We start from the raw sequence: 13487 nt of genomic DNA on the forward strand, positions 1-13487 counted from the left end.
CATCTCAGCATATGTATTAAGTATTTCATGTTTTGAATAGTGTGTAATGTATAAAGTCAAGGCCTTCCATTTTAAACTATGCTGTTCTCATAATAGTCACTTTCTGTTAAGCTGGATTGACATTCACTCTTGTTTATTTATGATCATGAAGATAGCTGGATGAAAGTTCATAAATGCATCTTATTTGACACGGAAACATATGCTGATGATCTTATGTAATTTATGATCTATCGCTGTGGGCATAATTCATTGTAATGATCATATGGTAGGCCTTTATGTAATTTATTGTACAGTAGAGTTCTGATTCAACATGAATGGACTGAAGGATGTTCGGATAATTGAAAATGTCACTTACTACGGCAAACTAATGAAAAATATGATGGTAAATAAATTTAAAACTCAGTTTGAAATATTATTAAATTATGAATAAAGAAACAAACAATGCAAACAACATCAAATGAAAAAAATCTCAGAAACAAAAATTGTATTTAACATAATACAAATTTGTAAATCAAAGAGTTTATTTAAAAAATTAATAATGGGTATTTGCTTCTGAGCCTCCTTCCTTTTCCCTGTATCAAGGTCATGTCAGCGCCTGAACTGTAGCAACTGAGTACATAAAATGTAGAAGGTTTGTGGTGGGGGAGTGTGATATGCTGAGTTGGAGCTTTCCCATGTGGTATGTTGGATAAAATGGAATGTCGGATAACCAAAGGTCAGATAATTGGGACTCTAGTGTAGTTTCATATTTGAGCTCTGAAACTGTGTATTCTTGTAAAGATTACACCTTTCAAGTCTTGTCTTCTACACCCTAGACATAATACTCTGATCTTTGTACCATACCATACATTAGTTGTACACTGATCTGCAGAATGAATAAGACAAAATATTCATTTTTCAGATTCGAGTGGAAGCGTATGATCTTGGAGTTCCAACACCTCTTTCATCTGATTTGGATTTAACAGTTTATGTCAGAAATGTAAATGATTACGAACCACAATTCCTGATGGATGAATACAATATTAATTTTACCGGTAAGACAACTGTAAACATAGAGACCTTATATTTCACTAATACAGTGAAATACCATTCCCCTAAATGTGATGGAGCATCACTGTTGTATTGAAAAAAAAGGAACAGTATTAAAGTTTACCGACATTTGAGTGATGACTTACTGCCCTGATGATGGAGGCGGCAAGGATCTCTGAAACGTCAGTAAACTTCTACCAGACTACACAGTGCAACAACCCAGATATTAAAGTTTGCATAAAATGTTGAAAATATTGCAACAGATGAATAGACTTCAGAAATAGTGTATTTGTAGTTTAATTTTCCATTCTGAGAGAAGGGGCTTCTCTACAAATGGCATTCTAACTCAGTAAGATGTTCTATGACTAAGCAGGTGTGAAGTGTTCTTCAAACTTGCATAGGACAGAATAGGTATCTTTTTTAATTCTTCCATTTTTTGCAGAATATGAAGTCTGTGTTCTGCGTAAATTAAAATGTGTCGAATCAAAATACATTCTTACAGGATTAGTGGGATTACTGCTAGATTAGAAACTGTACACTGGTGAATGCTGTGATTAGGATACCAGATTGCTTATAATTTTACTCTCTTATATTTGGTGCCTACTGTATTTAGAATGTGATGAAAAAGAAGTCAGAAAAGCAAAGAAAGTAACCCTATTAAGAATCAGGCTATTTATGTCATACTGGATTGAGACTGAGGATCAGTTTGAGTCAGTCCAAAAGGAACACTTCTTCATTTCTTGTCTATTATCATTAATACTAAAGCCTACAATTAAATTCAGTCCTGATACACTTCAGTGTGGTTCACATCCTCTTAACCTATTTCCTAAGGTCCTCTTTGCACTTTCTCCTTATTTTTGTTTTATAAGACATATTCCCACCAAAATTCTATATGCATTTCCTGTTTTCTCCATTTGAAGTATATTGCCAGTCCATCATAATATCCTTGCTTTAATGATACTAATATTATTAACTTGGCTACATGGATTACAAAGTTCCTTCATAATTTAAAAATTAGTTTCCATTTACCATTCACTCAATCTGATTTATACAGAGCTCAAAGCAATGTGACACAATGCGTATACGTACAGGGAGGTGCAAGATCCCAGTTCCTTCTTTTCCTGTGGCCGCGGTGCCCTTACAGAGACGTGTGATTCCAGAACATTCTGAGCCGGGTCAGGAGCGCCGGAGACTGACAGACACAGTGGACAGAGATGAAGTCGATGACTTGGATGACCCGCCAACACCTGTGTGTTATTTCATTGTTGGGGGTAATGAGGATGAATACTTCGCCATCGAACCACTTCGGCATGAGATTATGGTAAGTTCTGACAAAAACAAGAGTGGAAAGTGTACTCAGTAGAGTACACACATTTTACAAATACACTGATTTTAATTTATTTTTTATACCAATTTGTTTATTAAAGTAGTATATAATAAGTTTATTTAAACAAAATCCTAACATCTTCAGTGTACCATGAACTACATTACTTTTACTCTGAGGCCAGGCAAGTGCCAGGTGACAGATGAGGATCGCGGCCTAGGATCAATGGTGTGATAAAGTGCTACTTGGTCAGGACTATTGAATACCTCAGAAGATGATAACAGACGAACATGGAGTGAGCAGTGGTGGAAGGACGATTATCTGGGAAAGACTAAAAATCAGAGCACTATATTAGGGTAAATAAAAGGTTCCCTGCAATCCACAGGAGATGTGCATTGTGGATGAAACTGCTTTCCCAAACATACAGAATGCCATAACAATGATATTTTGTGTGGAACATCATCACAGGAAAAAGTAAATATAAGACATTAATAAATTAGACAAAAATTGAGTTTAATGGGCAAAATATATTTACATGTGCAGGCATAAAATGTAAATTTGTTTATTGATGTTGACATTCTGGTAGGTGAATCTTGGCTAAAACACAGCCTATTCACATAATTTTTTGCAGTAATTTCTCAGAGAGCTATCACAAGGAAAGGATGAAATCATCTCAATTCTATCAATTCTGTCTTCTGGGTTGTGACGCTGTGTTTGTGGTTACCATAATTTCAGAGGAATATACTTCCTCCATCTTTACACTTACTTCAACCCTGAAGATGGCAGTGATACATTCCTCCCGAACATTATAAACCATCTACAAGATAACCCAGAAGACCACGGCTAACATCTTCACTGTCATGAAAACCTCAACTCTCATCTCATTTATATTGTCACGGTGTACTCCTTTCATAATCTCGACTAGAATATTCCATCTCTTTCGTTGAAGGAACTATAAGTTATAGTTGCCTGACATGACTGTTATGTACAGTCATCCTAAGCATACAGTAAAAATGTCTTAGGTATAATGATTTCAGAATGATTCCATTTAAATAGGCTTATGTTTTACAGAATAAACTTATTCCAGATAATCATGATAACATAAAGAGCATTTCAGAAGTTTCCTATATTTGATCAGCAGATACTATACACACAATGAACAAATTGGAATGATATGTCACAGCATATTTATGTGTCACTTGTTCAGGGGATGATTAGAAGCAGCAATGTAATTATCTCTCAAGTAGAGGCCTTACGATGGGCTGACCACTCGTCCAAGGAGTCCTGCTTAATGTCTAAATAGATGAAGTAACCTTCAAAAGAGGCAGCCAAGATCCACTCTGGGTTGTACAGCCACAGATGATGATGATTGTAATCATCTCTGCTCTAAAGGTGTACTGTTGCTCTGACAGTCTTGATGATGGCATCTGGTGGTTTGAACTGGTGTTCCCAAAGTGGCTTTTGCAGCTGAGAAAACAAAAACATAATCACAGAAATATGGAGGATGAGCTGCATCACTGTCCGTGTTCTGGCAGTTCCTGTTGTTTACGATGCATGGCAGGTAGCAGCTAACTATATAACATTGCCACGAAATATGTGCCATTAACAATGGTAGAAGATGGCATAAAGTGGTCAACAGCAAACTGCAGATGGGTGAAGGATGCAATGCACATCACATTCAGAATCCCTGAGCTGTATTGTTCAATTTTCTTCAGTGGAGCAGTGGAGTACTGTCACTCAGCACCTTGTGACTTGTTCCAAGTAACATTCATCCATAACTTGTGCAATTAATTCACCATGTGATCAGTAAGGATAAGATACAAACTTGTTGGTGAGAATCTTAATTGTGTTGCAGTTAATGTACTCTGAATGCTACTTGTATATTTGAGCACTGCTGTATACTAATACAGAGTAATAAATAAGGCTGTCTGTTTTTTCAGGTTGTTAAAGAGCTGGACCGTGAAACTCACGGCAATCACACATTGGTGGTTAAAGCCAGCGAGGACTGCATCCACTCACCAGCAAACCAGAACATCTTTGATCCAAGTGATGATACACTTCTTAAAGTGACAGTTACAGTGAATGATATAAATGACAATCCTCCACGTTTTGTCAAGCGTGTGTTTACTGGTGGAGTCACCACAGAAGCAGACTTTGGGACAGAATTCATGCAAGTGAAGGTAAAGTGTTTTATATTAATTACAAAACACCATCTCTTAGATTCCTGTAACAAAATATATTTTGCGATTAAAATAAGTGACAGTGATTTGCAATGAAAACAAATTTTACTGTGACACTTTAGATATAAATAAAGAACAGTCACAGCTGGTGTGGTAGTGGATATGAAAGGCTAGGGCCTTGTTGGTTTGAAAAGTGTTACAGTTTCTTTGCAAATTATTCCGTAAAAGTTATTTTGTAAGCCTAAATTTATTTTATAGGGTATGTCCAGACATGAACCTAAGACATTTACTGTGGCTTTTATAATGCTGAACTCACCAATAAACAAAGACAGTATTTTTTTTTTGGGGGGGGGGGGGGGGGAAGAGAGTGCATGCTTACTTTGTTGTGGAAGACAAAATTTATATGAAGAATAAGACCTGTTACACTGTACTCAGCAGCAGCGTTTAGCAGCAATTTTATTAACTGCTTGCAGGCAGTAGATCTGGATGTTGGAGAGAACGCATTAATTAGTTACTACCAGATCGGAAGAATTCAGAAGACTCTGACTGAAGGGCTGGAAAATGTCCAAAAACCGCCATTTCTTGTCAATCAGGAAACAGGTGCAGTTGTCCTCAACTTTGATCCACAGAAGGGAATGAAAGGATATTTTGATTTCATGGTAAGTATATCTTACATCCATTGAAGTTGTACAAATACTCACAGTAACATCTATCTTGTCTTATCACAGAACTTCTCAACAGCACAGACTACACAAGAGTGGATCATAAAATTTTGGGACTGATTGTTTCTGTTGTTGTGAAAACTGACAGTCATACATGATAAACAAATGTATCAACCCCTTCAGAATAGTCTTTTTCTGGTTGAATAGTGGTTTTGGTGGTCCTGCCATTTGTTCAAGTACTCTTGGTACTCTCCTTTTGGGATACTGTTTAATTACAATGTTGGATTTAGATTGATGTAGTAAATTCTTAAATCTATTTCCATTCAAGGTACTTTCAGAGATGGGAACGGATAAATGTTACTAGCTGCCAAGTAAACTGAAAGTGGTGGATGGAATGAATGAAATTCTGTGCCAGTGAAAAGTTCTCTTCACCTTTATCATCTATGCATAACCACTTACATCCAGCATACAATCCAGCTGACCATGCACTGCACTGGCATACCTTATATACAATTTCTCTAGAGCTAAAGTCTGGCTGGCATCCCTGCAGTTTGGGATTTATATCTCCCGTTACTGTGCAGTAAAGGCTAAAGATGGCATTTCAGCACTGTAACAAGCCATGCTATGACATACTTCATGATTCCAAGCACTACTTTTCAGGTCATTCATATCAACTTCTATCTCTCAAACATTACAAAACCTGCAAATAAACTGCCTGATTGAATGTCTGTCACTACAGTTATAAATGGTTGTAGTTTAACTTCATCATGGAAATAGACAGCTGGAACATGTAAATTTTTGATCTAAACAACTTGAATCTTCTAGTGTGGCTGATTTCACCATTTAACAATATGATAAATGCTGTAAACATGTTTCAGTTATAACTGATAGAAAGCAGCAACTACCCTGTAACTGGTGTTGGAGTCAGTGATGGCCTTCTGCGTAGCAACATAATTTGGAGAAACATTGGTATTTGCATGCAAGTTCACATGGGATTACTTCCCAGAACAACTTCACTGCCATGAAAACCTCATTATCTCATATGAGTTTGTAGTGTTTGCATGTTATATTGGTAGTGAATTACCTGTGTTGGTGGCAGCGTATGTGTGGAGAGAGAGAGAATAATAATGGCAAATGTAGGAAGCCAATCTTGTCATAGCTCATTATTGGCGACACGGATTGGATATGTTGTTTGATTTATCTGATTCCATCAACATATTTATGTTAACACCACACAACTTCACTGAAATTGTGTGTTCTTGACTAACTTTGTTCACTGATACTTTGTGACACACTTTATCTCCATTCCCTTATTTCCTTTCAGTGTCAAAATTTTCCACAGTTTCTCTTCAAGTCACCATTCACTTCTGTGTCTCACTGATGCCTTGTTGAAAAAAATGTGGAGTCATACATATTCTTTCCTTAAATTTCTGCAATGCTCTCTTCTGAATATGTTCTTTGTGCCAGTAACTAGGTAACTAGTATGATTTTGGTCATCTTCTTTTTTGATGGTTCTGTGCAATTCTGAATTTTATTTTGTCTATGTAGAACTCTTTCAAACTTCCTCTTCTGTATTGGAGGCATTATTTTGTATTTGTTGTGTGTGAGAGTAACAGTGGTAAATCAAGAAAGTTAATCTGGTCATAGCTCATTTCTTAAGTGATCCACAACAAGGAACACTGTACAGCAATGAAGTTACAAACTACTACTTTTAGTGACAGTTTTTAAGATGAAATGCCTCGTAACAGGTGCTGGCAAATGATACAGATGGTCTCCAGGACATGGCACGAGTTTTCATATATCTTTTGCGTGAGGATCAGCGTGTCCGGTTTGTACTTCGACAACATCCCCCAGAAGTGCGAGAAAGAATAGACATTTTCCGAGAGTAAGTACAGTGTGTCAAGATGCAAAATAAGTTCATGCATCAAGTATTTTTCATGAAGTACTACAAATAAGCAACTCTAAAATATCCCATATACACGCTGATAACGCATAAGTACTGGTAGACTTCTAAACACTATTAGTTAGTTTAGAACAAGTTCTGTACGTTGTTGCAAGTATTTCAAAACAAAACCATAAACTGATAGAATGAGTGGAACACAAAGATATTGTACAGTGGGGAGCGTTATTACTTATACGTGTACAGTGAACCAAATTATCAACTTCTCAAGTGCTGTGTCACGTGGAGATAGATCACGTGCCTATATTTAGGGTAGCCACATCAAACAGCTATGATGGGCTGGCAGTGAGGTTCAGAGTAAGACGATATGGAGTAGAAACTGGACTTTGTTTTGAGAACCTCTTGGAACCTGAAGGAAAATATTGGTGGGGGAATGTTATAAAAATAGAAAGAAAAATTGATTGTGAGGCTGTGTACTGGATTGAATTAGTTTAGAATTGTGCCAGTGGTTTTAAATAGGTGGTAATGTGACCGTGAATTTCATTACTAGTGAGTTTGTAAAGTTAATTAATTTTTGACCTCTATTTGCTTTATTCATTTCAGGTTAATTTTAATTCCCACATGCCCACTTATTTTTTAATTTGAGGAACACCAACTCCAGACTAATAAAGTGGAAGGAAATTGGAACATTTTTGCAAATAATATTAATAATGCAATTTCAGTTCTACAAAAATTTCAGCAAAGTAAAAACATTCCTAAAATGGGGGGAAAAAAAAAGGAAAAAAAAAGAAAAAAAAAAGAGAGAGAGAGAGAGAGAAATGTACAGCAGACAAGATTTTCCAAGGTGAAAAAACAGTGAACTTCAGCATGTGAATTGGAAATCGTGTGGGGATAAAACTGATAATTTGATACGTGCATTATGGTCAACACTTTGTGGTTATATGTCACAGTGAATATATCAAATGGCTCAAATAATAACTTAAAACTAACCACCACTTTAGATAAAATAATTAGATATGATTATCTATCCAGAACTCAACCAACTGAGTTCAAGTTGTGGCATTTCTTCCACTACAAGTGGCAGTTGGCATTATGCTAGGACATAATTTAAGAGACGCATCTCTAGTCCACAAAAAACAGAGAACATTGTGGTCATTACCTATTTCAAGGCAGTTTCCAAGCTTTTACTTGAAGTAAATTAAAGAAAATCTCAGCATAAAATTTGTTATAACTTCAATATGCATAATGGCTTTGATTCATTCAGCGTTTTGTCAACTGCAGTTATTATATAGCGTTACTGACAGTGAATTACGAATAATGAGTTGAGATGGATGAAAATAACAAGACAGCTCAATCAGAATAGGCATTCAGGCTAAGACTTAAACCATAGATCTGATTATGAAGCAGGAGTCCTAACCACTGCACCATGACATTCAGTACATAAATGTTTTTTCTCTTTCATTCTCGTTCAATATTCTGTTTTATACATACCTGACTTGATTTACAGAGTGCTGGGCAATGTCACAGGAGCGATCGTCAATGTTGATGAATTCAAAGTGCATGAGAATCAAGATGGTTCTGTAGACAAGACCCGGACAGACCTTTATTTGCATTTTGTTGATCGCCGTGATCATTCTATAATGGAAGTTACCAGAGTACTAAACATTGTCGACCAAAATATTGAACGGCTGGATAAGCTTTTCAAGGTATGGCGTAAGTTTTCTGTTGAAGTTTAAATTACAGTTTTCTATAAAAACCCAAGAGTGATGGAAGGCCAAGAACATTTTATATAATGTGCTAATTTTACTACTTATACTGTGTTTGTAAACCCATGTACAATGATAATATTTATATTTTTATGACATTAGAATAAATTCAAATAGTGTATTATGTAAATACTACAAATGTTTGATCAAATGCTCAGGCTGAAGTAGCAGCCTGGGATCTAAGTATGATCAGAAATTGTAAATAGTGGCCTGGTGTAAAACAGTAGCCAGCTTCCACAGCTGATGAAGATGATGCAAAAGACTGTTCTTCAGATACTTCTGATTTTCATTATACTAGTATTTCATGGGACAGGGGAAATTTCTTAAATAGTATATTTTAACTTTTACACAAGCAGAAATTTTTATTTCAAATACTAATAATTTTATACCGGCCAACACAAAAGCAGTTGATATAAATACTGGCATACTGGCATCTGCATCATACTTGAAGTAATTTAATGCTTTACACACCAGCTATGTGGCCTGCCTGTGTTTAACCTGGTGCCTGTAATATTCACCTTCCATGTTTTATTATATCAGTTGCATATTTAATACTAATACCAACTATTTGTTTCATATAAACACAATGTTCACATGTAACATGAACAACACAACAACCAAAGCAAGCATAGAGCGATTAAAGCTGACTGGCTCATGACAGCAGATGTGCAGAAGCTTCCAAAACTCAGCCCACGATTGTCTGTGTCAGAACGCATTCACTGTATAATAATGCAGTAAATGTTAATAGCTGTCTACAGGTGCTTGTACAGACATTTCAAATAAGCTATCTGTGTGATACTAACAGGACTAGTTATTGACAGAATTTATCACATCTTTTTTTTCCCATATCAAAGATGTGTTACGGAGAAACTTCAACTTACAATTTTGAGCTCTTGATTTCTTCTTTCTTTCTGTAGCATTCTTATTTCTTAAAGAACTTTATCTTTATCCATGATACCCTATTTGATTCACATACATTTCAAGCCTACTGCTCTGATTCTTCTTTCAGTTGTTTTTTTTTGTTCTCACAGATTCATCATTCAGGAGAAAAGAAATTCATCTCCCTCCCCCAATATTTCTGACCCATGGTCCCAGTTACTTTTACATTATTTCTCTAGACTGTTCCGACAAAAACAAATACTCTTTTTCCAAACTATTTTCTTATATGACACATAATCATTATCATTTATTCAGGATTAGCTTTAATTCCCGTTCCTTTTCCACTGAAATCAATTCAGTCACACGGAATACCCAGTTCTGTGTTTTTGGGTCATACTGACCCCACATTATTTTCTTTGAACTATCGCATCCACACAACCTCAAGTTTACCTTTCCATCTGCATTTAAATAATATCCCACGTGGTTGTCTCATGTGCTCTCCTACTCTTCTTACGAAATCTCAAAAGACTTCCTTAGGTTAGGTTAGGTTAAATTTTGGACATATCCATTGTCTGTTGTTTCATCTGTGAGGAATGTGACGAAATTTGACACAAGGAGCTTGCTTGGACTTCAACAGGTGTCCAGGGATGGAGACTAGCTCCTTCTAAGGGACCCAACAGAGTAAGAAACCCTTATTACACCTGATCACAAAGACAGATCTAGTCCCCAAGACGTCGTGTTTTGAGAAACAACAGACTATGTATATGTCCAATTTAGCCCGTACTATTACAAAACACCATCATCAACACAATTCTGGCATTCTTTCTAAGACACAATATACTCACCACAAGATGTTATTTGCCATCTGAACTGCAGGAATTCAATGTGTTGGACACTCAGCCAGCAGAAGCACTTCCTCTCGTGGAGGACGTGCAGGGCCTGGTGATGATGTGGTTGGTTGGGACGACCGTGTTTCTGGGCCTGCTGCTCATCCTTGTTGTGTCCATCTGCCTGTCACAGAGGGTTCGCTACCAGCGTCAGTTGAAGGCTGCTACCGTAACTGCATTTGGTAATATTCTATCCCTTGAAGTATTCACATATAATAAGATAATGATCTGATTGATGAAAACAGCAGATTCACCTTATTGTACCAGTCACAGAATTATACAAACTCTGCTATAAAAAGCTTAATTGTACATTCCTATACACATAAATCTGTAATTACTGATTAACTAGACTTTAGACTAGGGTTGGGAAGAAGTTGGAACCTCCTTAATACAAAGACACTCTCTCAACTGCTACACCAAAACATTTGGTAATGATATTAAAGGTTGGGGAGTGGAATGGGACTTTTCTTTCATGGATGCAACTGGAAATGTTTTTGAGGGATACACTCCTCTTTCTTATTCAATTAAGCCCACATGTCAGATCCAATTTATTCTATAAGAGATTTGTGTACACAGGTTCCAAGCAGATGGTAAGCGGTCACTAATTAATTGCATGTAATTACACCAAGTCTGTTTCTGGTTTCCGTAGGATCAAATGAATCCGATCTGAATCGAGTAGCAGGCCGAGTACCCAACACAAATATGCACAGTGTCGAAGGCTCTAATCCCATTTGGATGCAAGCTTACGAAAATGAATGGTACAAAGAAGATGATTCAGTCAGGTAATTTTTGCAGTTCAGTCCAGAATATGAATACAACACACACCAGAGTAGCTAGTTTACTAACAGTCCAACTAAATGCTCGTGGACTTGAATTATGGTCATATACAAATTTGTTATTGTTTCATGCAGCTCCCTTGTTACTGTCTTATGTTGTAGAAGGAATTAGTGTACCAAAGTTATGTGTTTTTCAAAGATCTATACATCACTGTATGACCCTATAGGGAGTGGTGCTAATGTTTCTTAAATCTCAGAAGTTCCTCTGCCATGCTGGTATTACTGATTCTAGGAAATTAAAAAGTATGAGTTTAGGATAGTCTCCAGTGGCATAATGCCAACATCATATTCTCTGAGAATCTACTGGGCAGTTTTCAAGTTGAATCGTGCAGACATGTGGACAGACAGACAGAATATGGAAGGCCCTATATGCATTAATTTCATGCACAACAATGAGAACACAGAGACAGTAATAAGAATGTTAATTACAATGAGTTTCCTGTTTCCAGTCAAACTTCTGAGAGGGATTCACTTGATGAAAATGCTGTTGTCAATGAAGATGCGAGAGAAAATCCCCAAGGTGTCAAGCCTTTCTTTCGGCAGACATGCACATATACAGATTCTTGCAACAGGTGAGGAGACTGCCTTCAGCACAAATGGTACCTTACCTCAGATCCTGAACAGTTCCCTCCCTGAAGACGTGAGATGCATCAATGCTTGGTCAACTGTGTTTAAGTCTGCTGAACATGATGATCATTCCACGACTTCATATTAAATCCACACGTAGCACAAAACTTCATATAAGAGAGACATTGTGTTTCCAAAGTTTCACTGAGTTTGAAAAAAATACATCAGCACAGCTTGCAAGCTTGTGCCTGCAGTCTTTTATTCCTAATTGCAATATTTATTTTACTCTTAAATTCATAACACATTAGATGTACTTTTTATGTCTTTGCCATGGCATCCCTGAAACTGCACATGATGTTTATTGTTTAAAATTTTCTGCATGTTTTGATAGGTTTCATGACAAAAGCCCACATGAAAATTCTGCACAGAAAAAACCCAGTCATAAATGCTCATACAGAAAAATTCTCACATTCACAATACTATCAAGTAATAAACTCTTAATAAAGCGTTGTGCATGCTACGTAGTGAAGTTCAAACATACTACACATACTAACTTAACCTAACCTACTCTTGGACCCCGTTGGCAAAATATGTTTTTTGTAAACTAGAAATAATGTGAGGTGCATATTTTTCTGTGTGGAATTTTCTTTTGGGCTTTCTTCATGTGCGCATTTATCTGGTCACAGTTTTGATACAAGGAATCACACTATGGAGAGTCTGTGTGTGATTTCTTCTTCTCCTTAAGCTAACATTCCATACTGAGGAATTACCTTACCTGTCTGCATTATGTCATTCTTTCCCACAGCGATTCCAACATGAAACACAACAAGTCAACTGTGAATGAGCAGAATGACTTGAACCGCATGGGTACAACTTACCAACAGAATTTGTACCAGCATCTGGATAAGTTGAGTAACCCTCTCCTCACCAAGAAGCTTGAGACAACTGAACTGTAACCACACATTAGTCAAAGCCCCAAAGGTCAAGAGAAACTAATAAATTGTATTTCTGTTCTGTACTTATATTGTCAATCCTCATCTAATTGATACAAAGCAAACAAAAGGTATTTTATTCAAATGTTCGACACTGTGAAAACTTTTCACAAGAAATATGTAGGTGTCTAGTGTAATTTGATAGTGATTATTCATCAAAATGATAATTGTATATCTTGGATAATGATCCTGTATATAGTGCAATATGAAAATGTGTGTATGTGTGTGTCTAAATTATTACAAGTACATCGAACTTCGTTTAATAAATATTTTTTACTGTGAATTATATTTTCTAGCACCTATAAATCTCCTGATTTGTATCACCTTCTAATGCAAACTTTATATGAATGTGGTGGAACATCCCAGACAGCCATATTCATTTTTGGTGTAATGAGAACCTGAAACCTTACCTAAGTACTTAGTTTTCGCATATTTACTTCCTTACTAGCATCTAATAGGAGAGGT

General features: G+C 36.4%; 2 protein-coding genes across 4 annotated transcripts in view; one reads left to right on the plus strand and one right to left on the minus strand.

Annotated features, from left to right (window-relative positions):
* LOC147874631 (uncharacterized) overlaps positions 1–10715 on the minus strand; it is a 33110-nt gene extending 22395 nt beyond the window's left edge. Inside the window, exon 1 of one of the 2 annotated variants that reach the window (XM_087344407.1) lies at positions 10586–10715. In XM_087344407.1, coding sequence (XP_087200533.1) covers positions 10586–10605 — 20 coding nt within the window. In that variant the 5' untranslated portion in view covers positions 10606–10715. Of the gene's footprint in view, positions 1–2118; positions 2254–10585 lie in introns of those variants that run through there. The other variant, XM_087344408.1, reaches the window with a different exon arrangement.
* Positions 1–13305, plus strand: part of Cad88C (cadherin 88C) — a 66869-nt gene extending 53564 nt beyond the window's left edge. For both annotated transcript variants that reach the window (XM_087344405.1, XM_087344406.1), the window contains exons 24-33: positions 902–1034; positions 2190–2350; positions 4294–4533; positions 5007–5192; positions 6944–7080; positions 8603–8801; positions 10617–10809; positions 11277–11409; positions 11913–12035; positions 12836–13305. In XM_087344405.1, the coding sequence (XP_087200531.1) occupies positions 902–1034; positions 2190–2350; positions 4294–4533; positions 5007–5192; positions 6944–7080; positions 8603–8801; positions 10617–10809; positions 11277–11409; positions 11913–12035; positions 12836–12986 (1656 nt within the window). In that variant the 3' untranslated portion in view covers positions 12987–13305. The remainder of the gene's footprint in view (positions 1–901; positions 1035–2189; positions 2351–4293; positions 4534–5006; positions 5193–6943; positions 7081–8602; positions 8802–10616; positions 10810–11276; positions 11410–11912; positions 12036–12835) is intronic.
* Positions 13306–13487: the final 182 nt, after the last annotated feature.

The sequence above is a fragment of the Zootermopsis nevadensis genome, unplaced genomic scaffold, assembly GCF_977971745.1.
Source record: "Zootermopsis nevadensis isolate Lab colony 2312 unplaced genomic scaffold, Znev_1.0 Znev_ptg000007l, whole genome shotgun sequence".
Classification (NCBI taxonomy): Eukaryota; Metazoa; Arthropoda; class Insecta; order Blattodea; family Termopsidae; genus Zootermopsis; species Zootermopsis nevadensis.